Source organism: Manis pentadactyla, chromosome 4 (genome assembly GCF_030020395.1).
Source record: "Manis pentadactyla isolate mManPen7 chromosome 4, mManPen7.hap1, whole genome shotgun sequence".
NCBI classification, from domain to species: Eukaryota; Metazoa; Chordata; class Mammalia; order Pholidota; family Manidae; genus Manis; species Manis pentadactyla.
Window position 1 is genome coordinate 28708761 of NC_080022.1, and position 24648 is coordinate 28733408.

The 24648-nt window shown below is 47.0% G+C and overlaps 1 protein-coding gene across 5 annotated transcripts in view; it reads right to left on the bottom strand.

Moving 5' to 3' along the window:
- The window catches only part of LOC118907693 (myosin IC heavy chain-like), a 131859-nt gene that overhangs the window by 106609 nt on the left and 602 nt on the right, over positions 1 to 24648 (bottom strand). Inside the window, exons 1-2 of one of the 5 annotated variants that reach the window (XR_005022917.2) lie at positions 7982 to 8660; positions 1358 to 1792 (exon numbers count right to left, since the gene is read on the bottom strand). The exons of 1 other annotated variant lie outside the window; for it this stretch is intronic. Coding sequence is in view for 1 of the 4 variants with exons in the window: in XM_057500014.1 (XP_057355997.1) it covers positions 1781 to 1792 (12 nt within the window). In the remaining 3 variants the exon portion in view is untranslated. Of the gene's footprint in view, positions 1 to 1357; positions 1793 to 7981; positions 8661 to 15306; positions 21056 to 24648 lie in introns of those variants that run through there. 3 more of the 5 variants (XR_008996968.1, XM_057500014.1, XR_008996967.1) reach the window with 3 other exon arrangements.

Here is a 24648-nt window from a genome sequence, read left to right on the forward strand (position 1 = left end):
TAGCACAAACTGGGTGGTCTAAACAACAGACATTCCTCACTGTCCTGGAGGCTGGGAAGTCCAAGATCAAGGTGCCAGCGGAGTCAGTTCCCGGCGAGAGTCTGCTTCCCAGCTTGCAGGCACAGCCTCCTCCCCGGTGCTCGTGCGTCTTCCCTTGGTTCACACACATGGGGTGGACAGGAAGGAAAGAGAGGGAAAGCGAAAGGAAGCAAGACTTCTGATGTCTCTTCTTTAAGGGGAAAGGCCCCATCCTGGGGCCCTACCTTCGTGTCCTCATCTAAACCTTCTCACGTCCCAAAGGCCCATCTCCAATCCCACCACATTGCAGGGTAGAGCTTCAGCATACAGGTGGGGGGCGGGGGGGCAGGGGACGCAATCCAGCTCATAGCACAGGCTTTGAGATGTCCGTGGAACGATCCCTTCCTCGTGAGTGTCTCTAAAGGTTCAATGAGATGATCGACAGGAACATCTAAAGCCATGCCTGCACACAGTAGGCCCCCATCACCGGGGTCCTCTTCAATGCGGAAGCAGAGGATGACTGGGGCAGGGCAGGGGGTTCGCTGAGGAGGCCGGAGAGGGGGCCAGGCTCCTGGCTGTGATGGTTTGTAAGCCATGATGCCTGCGACCCAGGATTAATGCAACAGCCTCTCTGCTCATGTCCCTGCCCCCATCCTTCAGCTTATTCTCACTGCATAAGCCAAAGTGAGTCTTTTAAAATGTAAGTCAGGGAACACAAAGGATGTTTAGGGCCATGAAAATGCTCTGATACTCTAATGACGGATACATGCCATTATACACGTGTATAGACCCAAAGGATGCGCAACACCGAGAGCCCTAATGCAAACCGTGGACTCTGGGCAATAGGGATGTGGGTTCATCAGCTGTAACAAACATACCACTCTGGTCATGGGGGAGGCCATGCATGTGTGGAGGCAGAGGGAATATGGAAATCTCATACCTTCTTCTCCCTTTTGCTGTGAACCTAAAACTGCGCTAAAACATAAATCTTCACGTTTCCCCCCAAAAAGTAATAAAAGAATACTTAAATGTGAAAAAAATACATGCAAGTTAGACGTCACTTGTCTGCTCAGAACCCTGCAGTGGATCCCCATCTCATTGGAGCAAAAGCCGAAGTCCTTAGGATGGTGTCCAAGGCCATGCTCCTCCCCTGCTGCCCATCCCCTCACTCACTCTGACCTCAGACACATCCCACATAACCCTGCCTTAGGGCTGGCCATCTACCTGGAGGAGCCCTTCCTCCAGGTCAGCTCACCTCTTTCAAGACTTTATTCAATGTCCTCCCGATGACCCAACCCTCACCCCCAGCCACCACACACTCCCAACCCCCTCACCCGGTTTTACTCTTTCATTCCCCCATTGGACTGAACACCTTTTAGCATGCTTTGTAATTATTTGTGGTCATTGTTGTCTAGGCCCCAGAAAGGCAAGGGAGCATTGTCTATTTTGATCTGATATTTTTCCAGACCTACATCAATGTCTGGCACATAGTAGGCACTTAGTAAATATTTGTCTAATTTAATTGAGGAACTGTAATCTTAGCCAAGGCACAGTGTTTCCTCTAGAAGGTCTACTGACACCCATGGAGAGACCTGAACAGAGATGTCAGCACTGCAAAGGGCAAAAAAATGTCCATCAGACTGTGCGGGACTAGCCTTCAACAGCAACACCATGTGGCAAGAAGAAACAACAGAGGTGGTAGGCTTCCTCTTTTCTTCTAGGATGGGGCCTGGCAGTATGATGAACACTTCGACTGCATCAATCAAAGGGATTCCTAGCCAAGAGAGACAGGGAGACATTCTTAAACACACTTTCTTCTAATAATGGCCCTCAGCAATTATTTTAAAACTAAAGGTTTTCACTTCACATCCATTAGGATGGCTGTTACTTAAAACAACAACAAAATAACAAGTGTGGGCAAGGATGAGGAGAAATTAGAAAGAACCCTTGTGCTTGCTGCTGCTGGTGGGAATGTAAATTGGTGCAGCTGCTATGGAGAGCAGTATACTGGGTCCTAAGGAAATCAAACAGGATTACCATATGATTCAGCAACTCCACTGCTATGTATATATCCAAGAGAACTGAAAGCAGGGATTTAAACCAATATTTGTACATCAGTGTTCACAGTAGCGTTGTTCACAACAGTCAAAAGGTAGAAAAGTGTCCATCAATGACTGAAAGAATGAGAGGCGGTAGATCCACACAATGGAATATTATTCAGCCCTAAAAGGGAAGGAAATCCTGACATATGCTGCAACATGGATAAACCTTGAAGATATTTTGCTACATGAAATAAGCCAGTCACAAAGGACAAATACTGTAAGATTCCACTTATGTAAGGTACCTAAAATAGTCAAATTCAGAAAGACAGAGTAGAACAGCAGCTGCCAGGGGCTGGGGGGAAGGGGCATGGAGGTTGGTGTTTGATGGGTGCAGAGTTTCAGTTTGGGATGCTGATAAAACTCTGGAGATGGAGGGTGAAGCTGGCTCGATGCCAGTGTGAATGCGCTTAATGCCACTGACCTGTACACCTTAAAATTACTGAAACGGTAGTTTTCATGTGATGTATATTTTACCACCATTTTTACAATTAATTTGTTTTAAAAAGTAGAAAAAAACTCCAGATAATAAAAAGGTTTTGGTGTGACTACGAGTCCAACAAGAGGTGTTTCCAAGCATGGCACAGGGGTGGGTACAGACCATCTTCCCACCCCCACATGGAGCTCACCAAGCCACTGGCACCACCTGACTGCTTTTATATACCCCACTTGACCTTGTTGGGACCCAAGTTCAGCTCATATTCCTTTTCAGGGTCCATCTGTAATGACTCTGAGCCCCAGAAACTCAAACTGCACAAAACATGTTCCTCTCTGAGGTTCCTTTCCCCTAGTCCTATTCCAAATTTGGAAATAGGCAAAAAGATGGCTCTGAGTCCTCTCCCCATCCCTGGAACTGGCCGGCAAGCTCGTCTAGAATCAGCTGCCTCTCAGGCACACAGCTTTATTTGACATTTTAATTACTATTGATTAGGGCCCACGCTCTGTAAAGTTAGACATTCACTTGTAGAAAACTGATAAGGTGCAAATGATTTCCATCCAGTAAGAGTAAATAACTCCAAGGTTGTGGTTTTATTACCCTATAGGATATTCACAAATTTGTATCTAATTTAGTAATCCCATCCCATCATTGTTTTTCATATGAGTTTCTCATATCCTCCTTGGAACTAGCCTTGTTCAAAGATTCTCTCATTGAGTTAAATAATATTTTTTATTGTACTCACTCCATATTGCATAAGAATGATGTTTTTAACATTTTGAGAGTTATACTTGGGCATCTTGAGAACCTCGATAGGTGCTCGTGTGTTCCAGACAGTCCTGGGGGCTTCTTGTCACCTCACCGTCTCAATGTTCCTTCTAGCTCCCCTTCCCCCCACTCCTTTTTTCTCCCCTGCACCCCCGCCGTCTGAAAATCCCTGTTCTCTTCTGCTCCTACTCCAGGCAATAAAACCAGGTTACATCCATAGCAAAATCTGCTTGAAAGGCAGTCATTACAAAACAGAATGTTTGCCATTTCAGTTTGCTTTCCTGCACTTAGAATTCTTCCAGGCATCTTTGTAGAAAAACAGGTGGTATTTGCCTTACTTCTATAAAGGACCCATCCTGGTGATTCTCTTTAAAAAGGAGGCGGGGGAGGGCTCTAATGTGTATCTACACGTCTAGAAACCAACATGGTTTCCAGAAACCAACTGTCCCCAAGTGAGCTTCTTCATTAAGTTGAAAAAAAAAGTAAAAACCTTCTCCTGTTAACCTGCTACAGTATTTTTAAACTATTGTTATTATAGAAAAGAGCTTTTTTCTCATTTTTATTATCGTGTTTCTGACTTCTTACTATACTCTTTTATTAGCCATAATTAATTGTTTTGCATTAAGGTTATTAGGTTTGTTTTCTAGGGAAAACTGTGTCTTTAGCAAATGATCATTATCCTATAGCTGAATTTTGTAATCATGTTTTCCATCGTATCACATCAGCTGTAATGTGTGTTTCTTTGCTTTGATCAAATATGCTGAGCTTTCAAGCAACTATTGAGAAAAATGCATTGGTGAGCACAGAGGCAAGGGCTTAAGTAAGGAGCTAAAAATATTTAAGGCAACCATGGTGGTTTGAGCATGGGTGATGTGAAGAGGCCTGGACCAGTATGCTGTCTGCAAAGGGGGAGCTACAGGGAAAAGAAAGTTTTAACGACAAAGCAGCAGTGAGGGAAGAAACCGAACACAACTCCAGGTCTGCACACCTGAAGCCCAGTGGTCCACTTCAGTGACCAGGTATGGTGGGCACCCTGTCTACCTTCTTCAGTACCCCAACGATTGTTTTAGGAATGGGCGCTTGATCCAAACCTACACCAAACAGGCCCTGGCATTCCCTATCCATGACCCAGGTTGGTGCAATCAGAAGTGAAGCTCAGGCATTTTGTTGTATGGTTGGCTAAGGGAAGCCCCTCTCTCAACCAGGACTTGGAGAAAGACACCTAGGAGCTGATGGCACCTCCCCAGAGGGAAGCATCAGAGTAACATACCCTGGATCAAACCTATCTTGAGGTTCATGCTCCCTTTGGACTTAAGAATCACGTGAACTGCCCATTCCCTTTACTGGTTAAGCCAGTTTGCCGTGGGTGTTCTGTTACTTGCTATATGAAGAGTCCCAACTGATACACTGGGAAATGGACAATATATTTAATAGATACTGTAACTCCCTCATAGTGTATTCATCTGAAAAGAGGTGTGAGGGGGGAAAGTAATTAGAATTCTCAGTGTATAAACATTTCCTAAAATGTGAATTCGAGGGAGGAATTAGCAGATATTTTAATTGTCTACTCCATCTCTACATTCTCACACTTAATCTACCTACTCTCTAAATATATTAACATTTTGGTAAACACTTTCCCAGTTTACAATACATCTTCACACATCTTGACTCACTGGGGTCCCACAACAAATGAGAGGGATGGGTGGTAACAGCAATGTCTCATTTTGTGTAGCACTCTACAGTTTGCCATGCTCTTCCCCTTATATTATTTTGTGTGATACTTGCATGCCTAATTTGTGCAAGTTCTGGACTCTAGGAAAACTGCACTTGTAGTACTCTTGCCACAGAGAACTGTTTCACATTTCTGTGTCTTCACTGGTGTCACTCAGCCAATACTGTCCATCCCACCCCTTGTTCACTAGGTGAACTCCTATGCATACTTAAAAACCCACTTCAGATAGGGCACATCGTGTCTCTCCACCCAGAAATGTGGACAGGTGGTGCGGTCCTCAAGAAGCATGTTGGCTTTGCTAGACTTGTTCAAGGTCAGCCAGCTGGTGTGGGAGATGGAGTGGGAGCTCTGGCCAGAAGTTTTGTGATTTTGGCAAAAATCTCATCCATCACCAAAGGAGACTCCAGCCACTCTGCCAGCCCCCTGGCCATAAGAACCTACTTGAAACTTGGCCAGATTTACTCTCTTTGCTGTGTGGAGGAGGAAGCATCGGTGTCAGCCTTGGCCTCAGGCCATTTTTATTGGTTTCATGCTACTGGCCCTCAGGCCAACCCAGAGGGTCTTCAGGCCTTCAAACAGGCCTCAAAGAGACTTAAAAATGAATCTCAGTCAGGTCGCAAACTGGTCTCAAAGAGACCCTCACCTGGCTCCTCAGACAGGCCTTGGAGGGACCCCTCGAGAGGTATGGATCAGGGCACCGATCCACATCAGGCGCCCTTCCTCCAACCTCAGGTGTTCCCTCAAAGACACCCTTCCAAGAGAGCGAGGACCTGGCACCCCCTGTCCATGTGCCTGCTGGAGGTCTGTCTGGGGCCTGCAGGACTCTGTATGGAAGCGTATGTGTGGGTCTGTGGGCCTGACTGGGGAGGACTGAGGACCCTGGAGGCAGCCATGGCTTCCAGTCCCATCCCCTGAATCAGAGCAGCTGGGGTCCTTGGCCTCCCCCATCTTGTTGCCGCTCCAGGGATGCTAGTGACCAGAGTGGTCCTCTCCATAGACCCAGGAGTCCAAGGGCAGAAAGAATGTGGAGAAAGCTGCCCCAGTTGGGGACACAAAGAGTCAGTGGGGGAGGAGGCACCGGGAGGAAACACAAGAGGTGGCCTGGCCCTTTCTCGGACCTATGGGGCCTGTTTTCCTGGGGGCTATGGCACCACGGCCCAGCATTTACAGGGGTATTTGCTGGGCTCCCTCCAACCTCTCCAGATTCATCTTCCTGCATACACCCTAGATTCAGTCACATCCACGTCTGGCCTTCCTCCTGCCAAACCCCTTTCCTCAGGTGCTATTCACCCTTCCCTTGCTGCTCTCCCCTGGTAGTCCCACCAGGACTGTCCCCCGTCCTCGGGTCTGGTGTGACATTACCATCATTTCTACAACAAAAAAGAAAGAAAAATCCTGCACTGGGCAATAAGCACTGCAAGTGATTCACTCCTCAGTTTCATTAATATTGTTCACCCGGATGAAGTCATGTGCTCAGTCATGGAGAATTTGTGGAGCACCTGGCCACGCACTCCCGGAGCCCGCCCCACCCTGCCTGCCCCTTCCCAATGGGACTCACCCTGTCCCGGCAGATAAATATCGAGTGAATTCTGGCCTTTGCAGAGGCCTTAACTCTCAGGGATGCCTCTCCAGACTCTGGTGTTCAGGATCCCAGAAATCCAACGCAGTCATCCCTCTGCTCATCTCCCACAACCGCCTCCCATCTGTATGTGCAGGGAGGCGTGCACACAAGCACCTGGGCACAGGTTCTGGGGACAGGGAGGTTCCAGGGCAGGGAGTGGGAGTCTGAGGTCTGCACGAACACAGGGCTGCACCGTCCCGGCGGGGCCGCACGGGTGCTGGGCAGCCGCCACCCTCGGTGCCTGCACACCTCCCCCAGCACCTGCACTAACAGTTCCCAGCACACCGCGCTATCTGTTGTTTAATTTTGCTGAACACCGAGTTCCAACCCCGTGTTAATTGGTTTTACTCCAGCCTTTTGTGCCTCTCATTAAATGAGGAAATGCCACCCATAAAATTTTAATTTTAAAAGCCAACTTGTTTGTTTTATATTGAAATTCCCTGGGCAGCTCAAGCAGAGGGAAACAGACACATTTTCGTTTCATTAAAGCGACTTGAGTGAAGATAAAAAAGTAGCTGAAAAACTAGATTTAAAACAGAGAGAGAGAGAAGCATTTAAAGAAAATGAATGAAAATGAGATGCTGCGGAGGGCTCCACCCCTGCCTGCCTGAGCTCCTGCCGGGAGACAGCAGAAGGGGGCAGTTGGAGGACACTTTGGTGGGTGCCCCCAGTAGGCTGGACTGTGGACTGTCTCCCCACTGAAAATTGGCTCCCTGGGTGTCCTAGAGAAAGAAGCCAGAGGAACCCCCACCCCCACCCCTGGACCAGCAGCATCCTTTTCCTCAAGGACAAGCTGAATGATGGGTAAGCTAACCGGGTGGTCCTGGCTCTACCACTTACCAGCAGTGTAATGGAGGGCAAGTGGCCTCAGTTTTCTCAGCTGTGAAACGGGAATAATGACGCGTTACTCATTTTATAGGGTTGTTGTGAGGATTAAGTGGATAATACCTTGGAACACTTAAAACAGAGCCTGCTATACTGTAAGTGCTTAATAAATGTTAGCTTTTATTATTCCCATTCCCGCTGCTACCCTTCCACTCTGTGCTCCTAACACATTTCCCTCTGCTGAGTGCACCTGCCTCCCTCCCTCATCTACACATGGCCTCACCACTCAAAGGTTCTTTTAATGATGTCCCTGAGCCAAAGACAACCAAGAGAGATTGGGGGGCGGGGTCTGAGGAGAGGCTTGGGGAACCACAATTCCATGGCACAATTCTTGTAGCCCAAACCAATTCACTGACATTTTATTATAATCCTTTCTATGAAAGGCAGCCTCCCTGGGTTCAAGTCCCAGCTCCGCCACTTACCAGCTGTGTGCTCTTGGGCAAGGATCTTCCCGACTGACTTCAGTCTCCCATTAATAAAGTGGGAACTGGATCAACCACATGTTGTCCTAAAGGTCCAATAACACAAGCTCTGCAGAGGGCTGGGCACAGTTTAATGCACAGTGAACAGCCTCTGCTCTGCATCAGGTCTGGGTGTCTGAGGCCTAGAGGTGGAAAAGGCGGGAGGGGCAAGTGGTTCCATTATAAAGTGACCTCACCTCACGTTGGCTATCGCCGTGGGGTAATTATTAATGGCACTCCCTTTCATTCTCAAAAGTGTTCTAATCTGGATGACTAATAATATGCTCATCCTATTTCAAAGCCCCCACCCTAGTGAGGGGACCTCAGAGCTTGCCCTCAGGGTAATGGGAAAGGGTCCTGACCCTCGTCGACCTGTTTTCTGCCTGACTAGAGTCCTAAGCCTGAGCCCTAACCTCACATTTGGTTTAGACTAAGGAGGCTCAGTCCCTCAGTTAGCATGATAAAGAAACATCAGGGTGGGGAGCGGCCGGGGGAAAGGCCCAGGGTTCCGGGAAGGTGCTGGAATCGGAATCTTTTGGGATTCCAGGCCTCCACTCAGTGCTGAGGGCAATTTACACAACCTCAGATCCTAACTTCCTCTTCACTCCCACCAGGGCTGACGCAGGGGTGGGGGTGGGGGTGGGGGTGTTTAACAATAGTTGTATCTTACAAATGGTTACAAAGATCAAATCAAACCAGCAAATGGGTGTAAAGTGTCTTGTAAACTGTGCAGAGTTGCTCACAGTCTGATGCAAACCATTAGGAGGTCAGTGACATTTGCTCCAGCCACCAAAGCAGAATTCCCAGGGTCTGTTCCTGGAGGGGACCTGAGACGGGGACACACAGTCACAACAGAGCACAGATGGGAGAGGGGTGGTCTGCCCTGTGCCTCAGCACACGCAAGTCCTGAAACTCACAGCCTGTGTCCTGCAGACCTTGACCCACTTCCTACAGGCCCCGACACCTGCCCTGGGCCCTCTGGAGCCCCTCGGAGACCCCCTCTTCCAGGTAGGAGCCACTGCTGCCCCCAACCTCCATCCCACCATCTGCCAAGGCTACCTCCGGGTGGATGAGGAGCAAGCTGCTTCAAGGACTGCTTCTTAAAAAGCTCCCTCTTCTCCCTCCCTCTCTCTGCCCCCTTCTTCCTCTCTTATTTCCCTCCACCACTCTCTAGCTCCCTCTCTCCCTCTCTCTTCTCACGTACCTCAAGCACAGCACCTCTATTTTATATATTCTGTCCAGAACGGTGCTTGTACAAAAATTTCCACCATTAAAATATTTTTTCAAAAACACTGTTCCTCCTCTTCCCTTCCTTCCTTCCTTCCTGAACCATTCTGCCCTAAAGCCCTTAGGTGCAGCAGAGCAAAGGAGACATCTGCTTGGGGGTAGGGGGACACAGGACCAGAGCGGAGTGTCCGCGCAGGGGAGGAGGGGTCCCGGCGGGGAGGCAGCCCAGCACAGGTGTCAGAGCCCAAGCAGTGTGAGGAGCAGCTGGCCTGGGGTATCAGAATACAAATCGGCTGAGCAGGGTGTCCAACATGGGGCAGCCCAGCGGGAAGGTCAGAGCCCAGTCCGGGTGAGTAGGGCAGCCATTTGCATGGGAAATCAGAGGCCACGCTGGATGAGGAGAGGTCCGTATATGGGCCAGTCGTGGGACCTACGGCAGAGTAGGGGGTCTAAATGGAGGGAGGGGGTAACCCTGCCTGGGAGTCATAGCCTGGGGGTGGGGTACAGAGAGAGAAGGGGCTGCCCAGATCACCCACAGTCAAACCTCACGGCTCTGCCTCCTTCTCTGCCTGCCCAAATTCTTTCTAAATCCAAGGAACACCGGGGGCAACTTCCCAAGTCAACTGAAATTACCAAATATTCGCAGAGCACCGCTGCTGTGCCAGGCAGCATGCTAGGTGCTGGGGAGAGAGCTGGGATGGAGCTCACAGCTGGACATGGAGCCTACGGTGAAACGTGTTTGATAGGAGCACGTACAGGGGTAGCGTGATCTCTCATGGGGGATCAGAACTGTCCAGAGAGCAGGCAAGATGAGCGGTTAAGGAAAATGAGGTTGCCGAGCGGGCAGGGTGGGGGCGGCAGTGACCTCGATTTCTCCCTTTGTCCACCACCACCTGCCCAGGGCCATCCCACTAGGAACCTCACAGAAGCCTTGCCACCCTGGGGCCCCAAGGACTGCACCCTGGTCACCAGCCCGTCAGGGCAGAATGGGAGCCAGGGGCCGCTCACCCTTTGTCCAGACCCTGCTTCAACTGGGGTCTCTCCTGGATGGGAAAGTGCCGCCTCTGCTCCCCTTTCTGAGGTCCCACATCCCTCATAGTTGGGAAGGTCTGCCCGGTGTTTAACTCACATCCCTCTTGCTTTCCCTGCTCTTAAGCTAAATGGCTGACTGAAGGCCCTTCACCAACGCCGCTGAAACACCGATGAAATCTGTCCCGGGAGGAGGTGGAGTAAGAAGCCCACCAGGTCGGTGAGTTGGGGGTCGCACCGAAACCCTCCCTCAGGCAGAGGCCCCTGCCCCTCAATTTTTCCTCCAAAGCCCTAACCTACATCCTTCCTCTGGGGGTCCCTCTACCCTTCCAGCGCCCAGGTGGAAGCCCTCCTCATGCACCCTGCCCTCAAGACAGTCCTCGGTCTTACTCCCTAAAGGCCCTTTGGCATAGAAATCCTGCACAGGCCCCACTCAAGGTCGTCCCTTCCATTTAGCCCTAAGACAGTGCAGCCAGCCTAGAAAAAGACTGCTTGGCCTCCGTGTGACGCGACTTTCTAAAGTGGAGGGGAGAGGAGGTGGCCCTCAGCTGCCCCGTCGTGCTTCCCGCAGCCCCAGGAGGGGTCGAGGTCGGACCCAGAAAGAACTTCCCGTGTGGAGAGCTGTGCCAAGGCCTCCCGGTGACCAGGCCTCGCGGCGGTCACCACAAGGGGGAGCCACAGGCCAGCCCAGGAGAGCGTCATCTGCGACGGGGCCGTGCCGCCGAGGAGCGAGGGTCTGGTGGGCCGGGAAGCACGGGGGCGCCGGGCACTCGGGAGAGCTGTCGGAGGCGCCAGGACCCCGTGGTCGGAGGCGACACGCCCCGCGCCAGCCCGGACACGGGAAAGGGAGTGGCATCGCGTTCTGCCTAGTCATTGCCTGCGAAGACGCGTCACCTCTGATGTCAGAGCTTCTAAGGACTTCGTTCCATGCCTGGGCTCCCGGAAAGGGCGTCTGGGGCCAGGACGTTACACAACTCCCCATGGTCTGTACCGCCAGGCCAGGGGATTCGAACCCGTGTCCGTGGGCGTCCGCCTCGCGGCCCATGCCCGCCGGCACGGTGGGCGGGGCAGCGGGCTCGCGCACCCTTTACAAGCCCACGGCCTGGGCCTAGCTGCCTTGCTCCTCTTCTCCGAACTGGTCTTTCATGGCGAGATCTACTTGGCAGCTGTATCATAAAGAGCCTCCTGAAACCACAAATGTTTTCAAATGAATTCAGGTCCCAAATTCCCGGGGTGGGGTGGGGAGGCGGAAGACGGTGTCTATGACTTTCAGCATGAAACTTAGAAGCTAAAGGCGCGGGAGATCTCACCGACCTCCGCGCCGGCTGCGGGGACATAAGGGCCCTCAGGCATCTCGGGAAGTGTCTCCTTTTGAAAACTCCCTGGTCCTTGTGCTCTGAGTGTTTCGAGTTTGGTCCATTATGAGAAATCTCCTTTTGAAGATGGACATATTAAAATCCAGATGTTGTCCCCGCAGAACAAAAAGCTCCCCCCAGATTCTCTTCATGAAATAGGTTTTCATCCTTTGAAGGAGTAACATCTCTTGATAAGTGGAATGTTTTTTCCCCAAGCCAAGAACCTGGCTGCTCTGAATTTGTTAAAACCGGTTTAATAGCCTGTCTCCTTTCCATTTCAGATGTCAGGAACGAACAATGAGGTGGAATGTCAGAGGCTGATGGATTCAATAGATTGAGCATGGCTTTACTAAGAAAAGAATCTTGGATTTTAAAAAACATATGTTCATATTGCTAATCATCAGAGAAATGCAAATTAAAACCACAATGAGATATCACCTCACACCAGTTAGGACAACCACCATCCAAAAGACAACAAATGTTGGCGAGGATGTGGAGAAAGGGGAACCCTCCTACACTGCTGGTGGGAATGTAAATTAGTTCAACCATTGTGGGAAGCAGTATGGAGGTTCCTCAAAAAACTCAAAATAGAAATACCATTTGACCCAGGAATTCCACTTCTAGGAATTTACCCTAAGAATGCAGGAGCCCAGGTTCAAAAAGATATGCATCCCTATGTTATTACAATAGCCAAGAAATGGAAGCAAACTAAGTGCCCATCAGTAGATGAATGGATAAAGAAGATGTGGTGCATATACACAATGGAATATTATTCACCCATAAGAAGAAAACAAATCCTACCATTTGCAACAACATGGATGGGGCTAGAGGGTATTATGCTCAGTGAAATAAGCCAGGAGGAGAAAGACAAGTATCAAATGATTTCACTCATCTGTGGAGTATAAGAACAAAGAAAAAACTGAAGGAACAAAACAGCAGCAGACTCACAGAACCTAAGAATGGACTAACAGTTACCAAAGGGAAAGGGACTGGGGAGGGAGGGATAAGGGGAATAAGGGGCATTACGATTAGCACACATAATGTAGGGGGTGGGGCACGAGGAAGGCAGTACAACACAGAGAAGACAAGTAGTGACTCTATAGCATCTTACTATGCTGATGGACAGTGACTATAATGGGGTATGTGGTGGGGACTTGATAATGGGGGGAATTTAGTAACCACAATGTTGCTCATGTAATTGTATATTAATGGTACCAAAAAAAATTTTCTTAATAAAATAAAAACATGTTATTTATCTAGATTGCCTTTAATTCAAGACATGCATTCTAATGGGACAAGGGTTAAGATGAAACTCAAATTATAAAAAACTTCCCCAATTTTATAATTCACAATTCAAAAATTCTTGAATAATAACCTTTCAGGAAAGAAGGATGCACTAAATGTACATGATGATTGTAAGACAGTCCCAATTTCAGCAATATTCACCTTTTTAAGTATACCTTAAAATAGAAATGTGGATTACGTATGTGCAGTCTATAATATGTGTATATACAGGCAACAAGGATTTCTATCAGTAGGGTCTAGTATTTTTGTTGAAACTATCTGAGAGCTCAAAGCAGGAATCCCTACCTCTCTCTGCTGGCCTACTATGGGTGATGAGTGCCCACTACCTCTGAATGCAATCCTTTTCACTGTGGGGTTGTCCTGACTGGCACAGAGTAGGTTCTCAACTCCTCTGTACCCCTATGGTCCAGCTCTGCCCCTGGAGCCAGACAGGGTTATACTACTATGTCAGCCTCTGCCCCACTTTATTCTCTTCTCCAAGGGAAGTATCTCCAGTTCTTCACTATCTTTTGCCCTCCACAAATTGGACTCTGGTCTCTCCTTGTCCCCGCAAAAGTATGACAGCCAGAACTGAACACACCCCTCCAGCTCTCACCTCCCTCATCCTCAGCCCTATACCTCTGTAGATGTAGGCTAGATAACATCAGTTCGGGGCAGCCATCTTACCATGGGATTATACTGAATCTTCAGCCAAAGCTTTTTCCATGAAAACTCCTTTTATTTTACATCCAACCCTATTCCAGTTTATTTCAGGGAGTTATTTAGTCTACCATTTTGTCTGCTTTAAGTGTCTTTGAACCCTGGTTTGGTCATTTAAAATATTAGCCATTGCATCTAGTTTTAGGTCATCTGCAAACTCAATAAGCATGCCTTTACCCTAGCTGTTGTCACCCAGCCAACCAGTGTCTCTGGACCTCAGTTTTGCACCTCATAATGTACAAAAGTGAAGTGCTGAGCTCTTAATAGAGCCCATGCACTAGTGTCAGACACAATGCTAACATCCTGACATTCAATTCCTCACACCCATTCGCAGAGGGAGATATCTTCATTATGCAGATGAAGAAAACAAGGCTTTACAGAATTCAAACCCAGCTCTGTCTGGCATACAATCTGATGCTTTTAGCCACAATAGCTCCTTGCCCCCCTCCCCCACCCCACCCAGGAGAAGGATCTTTGATACAGCCTAGAATAGAGCCATAGTGCCACCAATAGCCACCTTCTTACAAACTGCTACACAGTTTGCCCCTCAAAAAGCCCCAAGTCCCAGGCATGGATCCCAAGCAGTGGAGAGCTGGAGGCTTAAGGGGACTTCAGAAAGGGATGCCAGATGCCTCTGTGGTGACGTGCGCATGAGTGTGAGTGTGAGTGTGTGTGTGTGTGTGTGTGTGTGTGTGTGTGTGTGTACAGATGATCAAAGACAAATAGTGGTCACCCCCCTCAGCCCAGGCCTTGATTCTGTTTCAGAGCAAGGTGGATTACAAATTTCAAGAATGACGTAAGGGAAGGTGTTTGCCAGCTCTGTGGAACTGGAGACTTGGTGTCAGAAATTCAGGTAGGTTTTGGCACGTAAAGGACGTGATGTGTCGTACACACCTGAGTTTGCAGTCTGGGAGTCAGACCCACCACACCCCTCACTAGGTGCAGATGATTTAGACACATCACCTTACTCCGTACTCCCAACACCCTAGGAAGAAGACAGTATTTTCTGAGGTCCGTCTATGGGGAAGCTAATAAAGTTTAATCCACAAGTGAAAGACCCTGCCCAGATCCTGCAGGGGATGTGCTAAACTTTACATTTGTAATTTTAAGAGGGACCCCCAAATTGCAGAAGTTTCAGGCCCTATAAAACCTTCCCCTCTTATTACCCTCCTTTCATAGACGAAGAAAAATGGCACAGAGAGGTCAAGCAAGTGAGCTAGGAGATAGGGCCACGAGTTGGTGAGGGTAGGATTCAAACTCAACCCCCCAGATGAACCCCAAGGGCTCCAGGACCTTTCCTCCAGGACTGCACTCATGTCTTTAAGTGCAGTACTATCATCTGTTTCTATTTCTATATTTAATCAATTAATAAATACTTATTTACTTATTAATTTTTAAAAGAGAAACTGTTTGAGAGACCCTGGAGCTTATCAAACGGAGGTTCACAGTTACTCCCTCTTTCTCCCACGTGGCTGAACACTGCCAGCCCCTAAGGTAACTTTGTCTATGGCAAAGTTTTTAATTTTTCTTATTATAATAACAAGCTTATAGTATACACCCACAATGGATCACTGTTTAAAGACAAGAACTCTAAAAAAGAAAATTGATGTTGAAATACAAGTTAATAGGGAAAAATTTTTAATGAAAATATTTCTGCGAAGTCCTCATATCTACACACCACTTACATCAGACCACAGTTCTCACACATCGATGAATTCTGTTGGGACCACCAAGTATCCACCAGGATAATTAAATTGGGTCCCTACACCTATGCCAAAATTAATTCCAATAGATTTTTAAAAACTATACATTAAAAAATGAAATAATAAATGTTAGGAAAAAAGTAGAATTTTTGTCACAATCTCAAGAGTGGAGAAGCCTCTTAAGCATCACACAAAACCCCAGATCATAAAAGAAAATGATCTGTTTATGTACATAAAATTGAAAATTTTTTCTGAGTAAACAAAAAAGAAATGCAATACAAAGTCAGATAATAACTAACTAATTGGAAAAGAAAATATTTGACATGTATCACAAAGAGTTAATTTCCCTTATCTTTAAAGAGTTCCTACAAATCAGTAAGGATAAAAGACCAACAATTCAAAAGACAACGAGTCAAAGAATATAAACAATTATTCACAAAAAAAATACAAATCAGTCTTAAATGTAAAAAAAAAAAAAAAACACCTCTTATCCTCAGTTATAATAAGTGAAATAGAAGTTTGACTTCAATGAGATACCACTTTTTATCTACCAGACTGGCAAAGATCAAAAGGTCTGGTGACCCATTGCACTGACAAGGATGGTGACCCAGGCCGTTTCCATCACTGCTGGTGGGAAGGGAATGGTGCAATTTCTATGAAGAACAATTTAGCAATATTTTTCTAAAAGTAAATGCTCATATACCTTTTGCTGTGGATTGAACTGTGTCAGCCAAAAATTCAAAGTTGAAGTCTTAACTCTTCAGTACTTCAGCATGTGACTTGACTTGAAAGTAGGGTCATTGCAAGTAATTATTAAGATGAGATCATATTAGAGTAGGGTGGGCCTTGAATCCAATATGACCTGCATCCTTATAAAATGGGAAAATTTGGACACAGACACACACATACAGGGAGAATGTCATGTGAAAATCAAGGCAGAGACTGGGTGATGCATCTACAAGCCAAAGAACACTAAAAATTGCCAGCAAACCACAAGAAGCCCTGGGAGAAGCCTGGAATAGATTCTCCCTCATGGCTCTCCAAGGGAGCCAACCCTTCCCACACCTTGATCTCAGACTTCCAGCTTCCAGAACCCTGAGAGAATACATTTCTGTTGCTCAACCACCCCGTTTGTCGTACTCTGTTATGGCAGTCTCAGCAGACTAATACACCCTTTGACCCAGCGTGTTGAATTTATCCAATTATGTATTTGTGCAGTTGCAAAGTGATGACAAGGGCAGGATCTACACTCCAGTATTGTTTGTAATAGCTAATGATCAGAAACAACCTAAGTGTTCAGCGGTCGGCAACTGCCTAAATAAATTATGGTGCACCCTCACAATGGAATATTTTCCAGCTGAAAAATACTTCAGTAATCAGCATAACATGTCCTAATTGGTATTATCTCAAAGGCTTATTATGAAGTGAGAAAAGCAAGATGCCACTGTTTTGTATAGAGGTCCTCACTTGTACAAAAATAAAGAGAAACAAAGCAGAAAACATATGTGCAAATATTTGCTTGTAGATTCATAGGTTCTATCTGGAAAAATACATAAGAAGCTACTAACTTCAGTTGTTCCTGGAGAGTTGAATAACTTTAAAGACCACAGGAAGGATATTTGGGTTCTATAGTAAACACACCTGTACCTTTTGAACCTTTTACATTGTTTATGTATCACCTGTTCAAAAAAAAACCTTATATGGAACATTGAGCTGTCTCTAATACTTCAAAAACTCACACTCAAAAGAGAAAATATAGCCATTTTAGCTTTTCATCTTTTGGAAATAACAGCTATTCATACCTGAAATGGGTTATTTGAAGAGATGGTATCTTCTCTCTTATCTCTTCATTCAGAAACAAAGCACAAAATTTGCTTTTAAAATAATTGAGTCAGAAAAATGAAGAAAAAGATGCAAGAACTCTAAACTCCCATGTATTGAAAGCAAATATATCTATTTTTTAATTTCATTGCATGTAAATTTCAATCTGTAATGATAATTTCAGCATACATTCAGTCCCCAAACCAAGCCTGACAAAATATTAATTCACCTGTGTACGAATCTTGCTCTTCCTCATAAAATTAACTTAAATTCTATTAAACAGTAGACATGACTTCCTAAATAGAAAAGGGTCAAAAGTCACCTTTAAAAATAGGAGTCTTAGTAACAATAAGCTTTTTAATATAATCTTTGGGCTAAGACTGACCTAAAATAAACTTTTTAAAAGTATCTTCTTTACCTTGCAAAAAAAGATATTTTTAATTCAATAAAGGGCTTTCAAAGTCACTGATTGCTGTGAAAACAGTCTAAATATTCCAACATGTTGAGAAACGCAGCCTAGTCTCACTGAGCTTTGTTTTACAACCTGTGAACTGCATAACCACAGGGGTCACCATTCAGATCATAATCCAAATTGTGCACTACACCACCTGTGCAGCTGTGCATATAAATCCTACGGCTACGGAAAATGTTGGGGAACCAAGGTAGGCTTTTGGGCAGTGGACAGTAGGTGCCAGAGCTGGGGATCACGTGGATTGTGAAGTCAGAATCTCATCCATACAGCCTCCTGTCTCTAGGTTGGCCCCCCTTTTGGAGGCTCTGGCAATAGAAATAACCCGATGTTTTCTCTGAGCATTGTAACCTTAATTTTCCTAAGGCTGGCTGGAGAAGGACAATCTGCCAGGGCCTATAATCATCTCCTTGGCCTGTACAACACAAAGTCCTCTTTAATCACTCTGCAGATGAAAAGAAGGCCAGAAGAAGGGACCCACCATGCCCCTCATCTTTGCCCTAATGGAGGCGGAGGTCATTAGCACAAGGGGTGAGGTGGAGGGGCTGAACCTTAAGTGACGTTCATGCATTTGACCTCTAAGACCAGTTCTATCACCACCTTTCTGTGTGACCTTGTCAAATCTTAAAGCCTCTCTGGACTTCTGCCTCCCTCTTTGCAAAATGAAGAGAACTATTGCCATTCTTTCTCTGCCTTTTAGGAAAACAGAAAAAAAAAGGGAGAGAGAGAAAAAAAACATGCAGTGATGCTTTCACAGGGCAAGCCACATTCCAATTCAAACATTCCAATTATTATTATTAAACATCAAGAATTAGTGGGCTGAGAGTCAGGAGGCCATACTGAGCAGCTACATAAAACCTCAAGCAAATCTCATGACCTCTCTGGGCCTTAGTTTTACCATAAGCCAAATAGCAAAGCTTAAACAGATCAGCAGTTTGCTGATCTTTTCACCATTCCAAACTGTCCCCATAGACCTCATATTTTATAAGATTTTATCCCCTAAGTTGTATTTTAGATAATTTGTATATACTTAATAATTATTAAGTAATTATTATCATTATAAAGGATATTCTGGATTGTGAGTGACAGAATTTATAGGCTTACATAACCAAAAAGTCTAGTACTAGGAATAGCTTCAGACAAGGCTTGATCCAGTAGCTGTTACCAAGGACCTATATTTAGTCTCTTGGCTCTGCCACCTATGTTGTGTCACAAGGTGGCCTCCAGAAGCTCCTGCCACTACCTGCTTTTCTCATTGTGACTGGCAAGGAACAGAGAGCTTACTTCCTGGCTGGCTCAAAGAAAAGACTAGGAATTGAGACTCGTTGACCCTGGTTGGCCTGATTTGGGTCATGTGCCTCTTCCTGACCAATTACTATAGCCTGGAGGATGAGATTTTTCTGATTTGGGTAAGCCAGTTAGTCCCCACCCCTGGAATGGGGTCATTTCTGACCAGATCACATGGCTGGGAAATTCCCAGTACTGTTAGGAGAGCGAATCAGGGTGCTATAAAGATAGCCAGCAAGCCTCCAGCGGCACTTGCATCAGCCAGTGACACTTCAAACAGTCCATCAGAACTTCTGACCAGCATGTGAGCAGCACATTAGTGACCTCCAGGATCTTGTGAACTGGTTGCGATGACAACTCTATCTGTGGGTGGCCACTCTTATCACAGAGCTGCCGTCGGCCTGGCCAGCAGCGAGCTCCTGATCGTGGTTAGACCTGGCCTACATGCAAGTTCATCCGTGGCCAGCTTCCAGCTCTCCACTCCCATCTGAATCTTGACAGGTGGCTCAGTTGGCGACACCAGGTGAACCTTGAGCTCCTGCATTTCCAGGCCTATGACTGTACTTTTCAGATACAAGGGGACATCTATGAGCTGGACTGACAAAGAGGACACAACAGAAATGTCCACAGCAAAACATAACCAGACCACTCCAAACCACCCACACATTGACTCACCAAGCATTTACCAACATCTGTGCTCGGCCCAGTCCCAGGGACCCATCTTCAAGAAGCCACAGTAAGGTGGGAGACAGTGGTATTCCAACTATCACAGTCCAGAGTGGGAACATAGTGAGTGGGACAGTGGGGGCCCAGGGACAGGGGCAGGCCCCTCCTACCCCCAGGCCAGAAGGCATGAATGTCCACCCCGGCACGCTCAATGGCAGAGCCTCCTCAGCCCTGCTCCCTACTCTCAAGACCCTAGGGAAGGCCTCTCTGGCAGCTTCAAGGGGCTCTCCAAAGTTGGTATTCCCCAGCATAGACTAGAAAATGTCCAGCCCCAGAACTAGAGACCTAACTCTTCTGAACACCCTCATATTTCTCTCTGGCCCCTTCACTGAGGTAGGTTTGTGGGGTGGGGGAGGAGCAGGCAGGCAGACTCCTCCTTTTGCCTACCGTCAGACCCCCCACTTCTGCCTGGATCTTCAAAACCAAGTGGGAATCACTGGTTGGGGGGCCAGTGAGAAAGCTTTCATTACAACTGCTCTGTCCAACAGACTCTCTCATTCCTTCGAGGTAGCATTGCCCTCCTCAAGTCCCCAAGTAAGTCACTGCTACTTCAGAGCACCCATGTGGGTCTGATCCCCATGTCTGTGGCAAATGGGGCCAGAGAGGGAGAAAGCCTGGCTGGACACATTCTCAGCTTTGCCTACATAAACTTACCATGTGGCCAGGGGCAAATCTCTTTCCCCCTTTTAGCCTCTCCATCTATAAAACAAAGGTTTGGGGCCAGTCTCTATGGGGCTTTCCAGCTCTAACAGCGCAGAACATTGAGCATTCAAGGTTCAGAAGATGGGGAGCTGAGGTAGCTGAATAGGGGGTGAGAGTGGCTAAGGGAGGAGGTTGGGCAGGAGGGCCACCTGGCCTGGGTTCCATACGTAAGAAGCCCAAGTTTAGACTTTGGACGCCTTCTCCAGGTGGAATCATATTCAGTCCCAGAATACATGTAGACCTGTAGAAATGAACAAAGACATCCAGACCCATTACCAAAACACACCGCCTGTAAGGCCCATGAAATTACGTATTTTAAAATAAACCTTTTAATTTTTGAATTAATTTAAGATTTACAGAAGAATTGCAAAGATTGTACAGAGAGTTCCCATACCCCAGCCACCTAGTCTCACCTTCCCCTAGCGTTACCTTCTCGCACCACCATAGTATATTTGTCAAAACTATAAAACCAATGCTGGCACTTCTCTTTCACTAAGTCCAGACCTTATTTGGGCCAACCAGCTTCTCCACGAATGCTCCCTCTGTTCCAGGATCCTGCCCAGGGAAGCATATCGCGTCCATTCGGCATGTCTCCCAGCATCCTCAGGTCTGTGCTGATGCTCTTGCCATGCTTTTCACGACCCTTTCAGTTGGAGGCGTCCTGGTCAAGTATTCTGGAGCATGTCCTTCAGCTGGAGTTTGAGGTTTTCCTCTGGTGTTATGGGTTTTGGGGAAGACCACATAAATGAAGGGCCCTTCTCATCTCACTTTGGGGGTACACTTGACTTGCTACTGATGATCTCAACCCTGATCACTTGGCCAAGGTGGTGTCTGCCAGATTTCTCCACCATAAAGTCATTATTTCCCATTCTCTACTCTATTATTTGGAAGCAAGTCACTAAGTCCAGGGCACATTCAAGGGCAGGGGAGGAGATAATTAAAATCCACCTCCTACAGGAGGGAGACTCCACATGTATTATTTGGAACTCTTTAGTAAGGTTTGTCTCTCCTTCCCCAAGTTATTATTCAATAACTTATTTCTACAATATGGACTCATGGATAGGCATTTTATATCTGCGGTTATAACCTAATACCTTGTTACTTATTTTACTGCCCTAATTGTTGCAGCTTTAGCCACTGGAAGCCTCCTGGGTCCCTTTGACAGACCGCCATTCTTTTGCGTGTTGAGCACTTCCCAATCCTGGCACTACAAGAGACTCCAGGCTCACTTTTCTTCCTACCCTAGCCCTACAATCAGCCATTTCTCCAAGGAAATAATACATATTTTAAACAAATCCTCCAATTATCTTGTCAATAGCCCAAATACGTTATGCTGTGTTTGAATACATGATGAAAGGAGTTATTTTGTTCAATTAGTGTTTACAACGTACCTCAATTTTTGTAGTTCTACTGTGATGTCTTTTTAAAATATACCAGGAGTCTCAAAACATGAGAGGCACCTGGCCCTTTCTCTACTTCCAGGAGGCTTTGTTGAACATAACCTCTGCAGCCACTCTGCTAAGGGTAGGTGACTCCTTAAAGGTGTCACTTTGACTCCTACAAAGGTGACTTAGCTCCTGTGTCCTCCCCAGTCTGAGATGCCCAGTGGAGCTACCAAAGGCCACGGCAGTTCCTGGGACCTTTTCCTCTCCAGGTTCCCCTGGCCCCCACCCAAGGGGTGACCAGTCCTGGACCTCTGTACACCTTTCCCAGGCTGGCCGAGTGCAGGCAAATAGCAGGAGAGCAGGCAGGCTCCAGGAAGGAAATTAGTGAACTCAGCCTCTGAGCAGGTGTACAAGAGGCAGAGGCAGGCATGGGCTGGGCACCTTTAGATCCAGAGGACTCCTGGGAATTAAAGCCAAAGTTTGCAAAATCCAACTGTAAGTGGAGCAGGGGTTTCCCAGAGCAGCCCTGGGTTCTGCAGAAGAGAGTCAGCTTCTTGGGAAAGAGCCGCGTGGAAGAGAGGATCACAGCTCACTCACAGGGCAGGCTGCGTGACACATCACCCATCCCACCAGCTGCTCCTAGCAGTGCTGGGCAGCCCAGTCCTGGCCCCAGAAGAGGTCCCGGGCAGGCAATCACAATCCAGCATGTAGGGACACAGGCAGGGTACAATGGGAGCCCTGAGGAGAAAGCAGCTCAGCACCTAAGGAATCACAGCAGGCCTCACAGAGGAGGTGACATCATCCAAAAGATGACTGGAATTGGCCAAGCAGCAGTTGGGAGGGAAGGAGGGCTGTGCACTCCAGCCCAGGTAGAAGTAAATGCAAAGGCACGGAAGTGTCTACAAGGCTGGACGGGTACCTGTGGCCTAGAGAGCACGCCATCAATGTGAGGCATTATCACTGTGGTTGACTTATCATCATTATGACTACTAACCTGGACTTGTTACTTAATATTTTTACTATCTTAAAGATAATGACTACAATGAATAAATGACTCACGTCACTGGACTTTCCTCAACTATAAAGGGGGCTGTTGTGAAGATCAGACATATAGCATACACAGCACTCAGCAGGAGTAGATATATGTGAGGAGCCCCCGTGGGATCCAGAGGACTCCTGGGAGTTAAAGCCAAAGTTTGCAAAATCCAACTGTAAGTGGAGCAGGGGTTTCCCAGAGCAGCCCTGGGTTCTGCAGAAGAGAGTCAGCTTCTTGGGAAAGAGCCGCGTGGAAGAGAGGATCACAGCGCTGAGCCCCCGTGGGAGGGCCTCTTGTTTTCCCTCTCTCCTTAGCCATCCAGCTGGAGTTGCTGTGCCTAGAAGGCACAGAGGAGGGGACACTTTGGGATCTTCAAAGATGACCAGGCAACAAAGCGGGGACTTGGTTAGGCAGGGTCAAGGAACAGCTTCAGGAGCTAGCTAGAAAGACACACCACCTCCTCCCTCGAGTCTTCTGCGGCCTCCTAGAACAAGCTGGTATCAATGCAGAGATGGATGCCTCAGAGACAGCTGGGTGAACTGCAGCTCCACCAGCAATGGGACCCTGGGCAAGTGACTTCACCTTTCTGAACCTCTAAATGTCTGTGTCCTCAGCTCTAAAATTGTGTTCAGGATGTGTATGAGAATATCCAAAGCACATTCTTTGTAACAGCAAAAACCAAAACCAAAAAACCCTAGAAACGACATCCAATAAGAAGAGAATGTATAACTATATTTCTTAAATACATTCTTAAAATGGAATATTATTCTATAGGAAAATAAGTAAGTTATAGGTACACAGGCAGTAGAATTGGATTTTCAAAGACATAATGTTGTGTGAAAAGAGGATGTCACATACTTATGGAATGATTCCATTTGTGCACACTGAAAACAAAACCAAACAATACATTTTTTAGGGATTCATACAAGGGTGGTAAAACTAAAAGAGAATCAAGGAAATGATTAGCAAAACTGAAACAAAATTCAGGGAAGTGGTTATCCGGGATGAAGGGAGGAAGCTGCGACAGAAGCATGTGGAGGGTCTCAGAGGGACCGGCGCCATCTATTTTCTAAGTTAAGTGGTGGATACATGGGTGTTTATTATTACTATTATCCATTAAGGTGTACATGTACCGTGTATATTGTCTTTCACAACAAAAATTTGGGCTGTAACATGACTGTCTACCTCAGGCATACATGATACTTGTCACACAATGACAAGGCAGAGAAAATGAAAGCAAAGTATTGGCACATAGTAAGCACTCAGTATTGAGTGCTTGGGCTCCCTGGGTCTCAGTTTCCCCCCTCTGCAAAGTGAGCTGGTTGCACTGCTGAGGCTTTGTCCTCTAGCTTGTGGATTCTGCGCTCTCTTTGCACACACACATGCACTTGAGGGCAGGTGCCAGGCCCCACCCTCCATCCAGAACTGTCCCTCCTGCCACCCTAGGGCACTGATGGTTTCAAAAGTGGCAGATGTGGCACCGGTGCCCTGGTATGAGCACCCTTGGTTCTAGCTGGGTAAGTAAGCTTTTTCTGAATTTCTCAAGGGTCAAATGGGAATAACCTCCATCTTCCTCACTTAGGCCCGTGGGTAAATAGTGTAAAGCACTGTGCTCAAGTGAGGGATCCTGACTGGTTGACCCAGGAAACCAAGAGCATCCTCATAGAGGGGGTGGGTGGCATCTCTGAGCTGTGTGGCAGTATCCTGTGAACACTCACAGGGGGACTGGCGTAAACAAAGCTCTGCCTGGTTTTCTGTGTCTGTCATAGTGTTCCTCCTGGTTGTTACCTACATTTCTATCCTGGTTTCAGAAAAAGCCTATACTCCTGGGTACAGCCGCCACCTCTGCGCCCCTGCTCCAGCCACGGTGTACCTGCTAAGTGT